This window comes from Sinocyclocheilus grahami, unplaced genomic scaffold, assembly GCF_001515645.1.
Source record: "Sinocyclocheilus grahami isolate Dianchi unplaced genomic scaffold, SAMN03320097.WGS_v1.1 scaffold1939.1, whole genome shotgun sequence".
NCBI lineage: Eukaryota > Metazoa > Chordata > Actinopteri > Cypriniformes > Cyprinidae > Sinocyclocheilus > Sinocyclocheilus grahami.
Genome location: NW_015507118.1, coordinates 6,292 through 8,072, shown reverse-complemented (window position 1 = coordinate 8,072; position 1,781 = coordinate 6,292). Strand labels below are relative to the sequence as shown.

Genomic DNA, 1,781 nt, shown 5'->3' with positions numbered 1-1,781 from the left:
CATCTTCAATTAATTGATTTTATTTAAAAAAAATAAATAAAAAAAAAACTTTTTTTTTTCAGAAATACTGCACATACACAATACTGTACATTTTTCTCCTAAATAAATTCTGGTAAATAATATTTCTGGTAAATACTCCTTTAAAAAGTGTTTTTTGATTATAATTTTATTAGTAGTAGACTAGAACACATGGATATGTTGTCATTCTTACACTATAATACTGAACTTTGATTTCAGTGATTTGGACTATGAGATGGACACTTGCTTCTTGCACTCTGTTGCACTTTACTTTTGCTTTAAAAAAAGGATTTCATGGAAATTTGGATTTCATTTGGTTTAATAAAATATAGTTTAATAAAATATTCTTAAGTAAAATTGTTGATTTTTTTGTGGGAAATTAATTGCTTAGATTTATCGATTAATCGATAAATTAGTCGATAGATTAATCAAAATAAAAATAGTCGTTAGTGGCAGCCCTAGTAGTTATGTAATGTTAAATAATGGAGCCTTGTTGTAAAATGTGACCGAACAATAATACAAATCTGACATTTTCAGTCAATATCCAGGGCAAGTTTTACGTCAGTTTAATATGTAAAAATGTTTAGGTTTGAAAATAACTAGCTTTTTAAGTCTTTAACAATGCTGTGATGAACACCATTGCGAATGCAAAAATCTGAATGGCTGTTTGAAACATTTAAATCCTGTTCAAAAACGGAAAGTAGCTGCTTTGTGTACTGGGTTGCCAAGGTAACGGCTTCATTTCTGCTCCTCCTAATCTGTTGGTTTGTTCTTCACCAATTGCCACCCACAGCTCCTAGAGGGTGCATTCAAAATGTAATCAAAATAATTTTAGTTCTTGAAACAGTTGCAAAAATATAAGCAAATTTTGGTATCTGGTATCACTCGTTTTTCATGAATTGACCTACATCTCCTGAATGCAACATGGAAACTTAATGTATTATTGCTATATTATAATTTGTATAAATGTTTAAAATCCTTTTTGTAGGTCAAATTAACAATTATAGCATACCAATCAACAACTGCTTGTTTTTGTGCAGCAGGAGCAGTTTTATGTGTTATTAATGTACAAAACCATAAAAGCTGCGTAAGCTTTTACACGGATAATGTTTATTAAAGTGTTTACTTGGTTGTAGTTGCAGTTCTGCAAAACATTGTTCAGAGTTTAAACAACAGACAAAATTTTGAGCTGCAAATGATAACTTAACACTCATCTAAAATTGACCTCCGAGTCTGAAATTTAAATGTTGTTGCTGTAACCTGTTTTTGTCAAATATTTAAAATAGACTTTATTTTGTGTGTTCATGTGCAGAATGTGGATGATGATGCCAGTATTCATGATAAACTGCTGTGGGCCATTCACATGAGTGGGCTGGACGATCTGCTTAAGTTTCTGGCATGTGCTCCGAGTGAACAGCAATGGAGCTTCCACATCCTGGAAATCATCTCCCTTATGTTTCGAGATCAGGTGACATATTTAAATAATATTTGGCACACAGAATCTTTGCTCTTTAAAAGAGTAGTTCACACAACAATTAAAATTCTATCATCAGCTGCTTGCCCTAATGCTATTCTAGATAGTTTTCTTCTGCAGAAAATATCTCTGCTCTGTTGGTCCGTGCAATGCAAGCTCCAAAAAGGCAGCTGAAATACATATGGCTCCAGTGACTTCTGAAGCGATCTAATTGTAACTCCTTTTTCGGTGTATTCTTTAGGCACAATGGGCCTCATTCATGAAACTTGCATAAATATATGAGTAAATT

The 1,781-nt window shown here is 32.3% G+C and overlaps 1 protein-coding gene across 1 annotated transcript in view; it reads left to right on the top strand.

Annotated features, from left to right (window-relative positions):
* Positions 1 to 1,334: 1,334 nt before the first annotated feature.
* LOC107573426 (protein timeless homolog) overlaps positions 1,335 to 1,781 on the top strand; it is a gene marked incomplete at its 3' end in the record, with an annotated part of 2,997 nt that continues 2,550 nt past the window's right edge. Inside the window, exon 1 of the mRNA XM_016259864.1 lies at positions 1,335 to 1,486. Coding sequence (XP_016115350.1) covers positions 1,382 to 1,486 — 105 coding nt within the window. The remainder of the gene's footprint in view (positions 1,487 to 1,781) is intronic.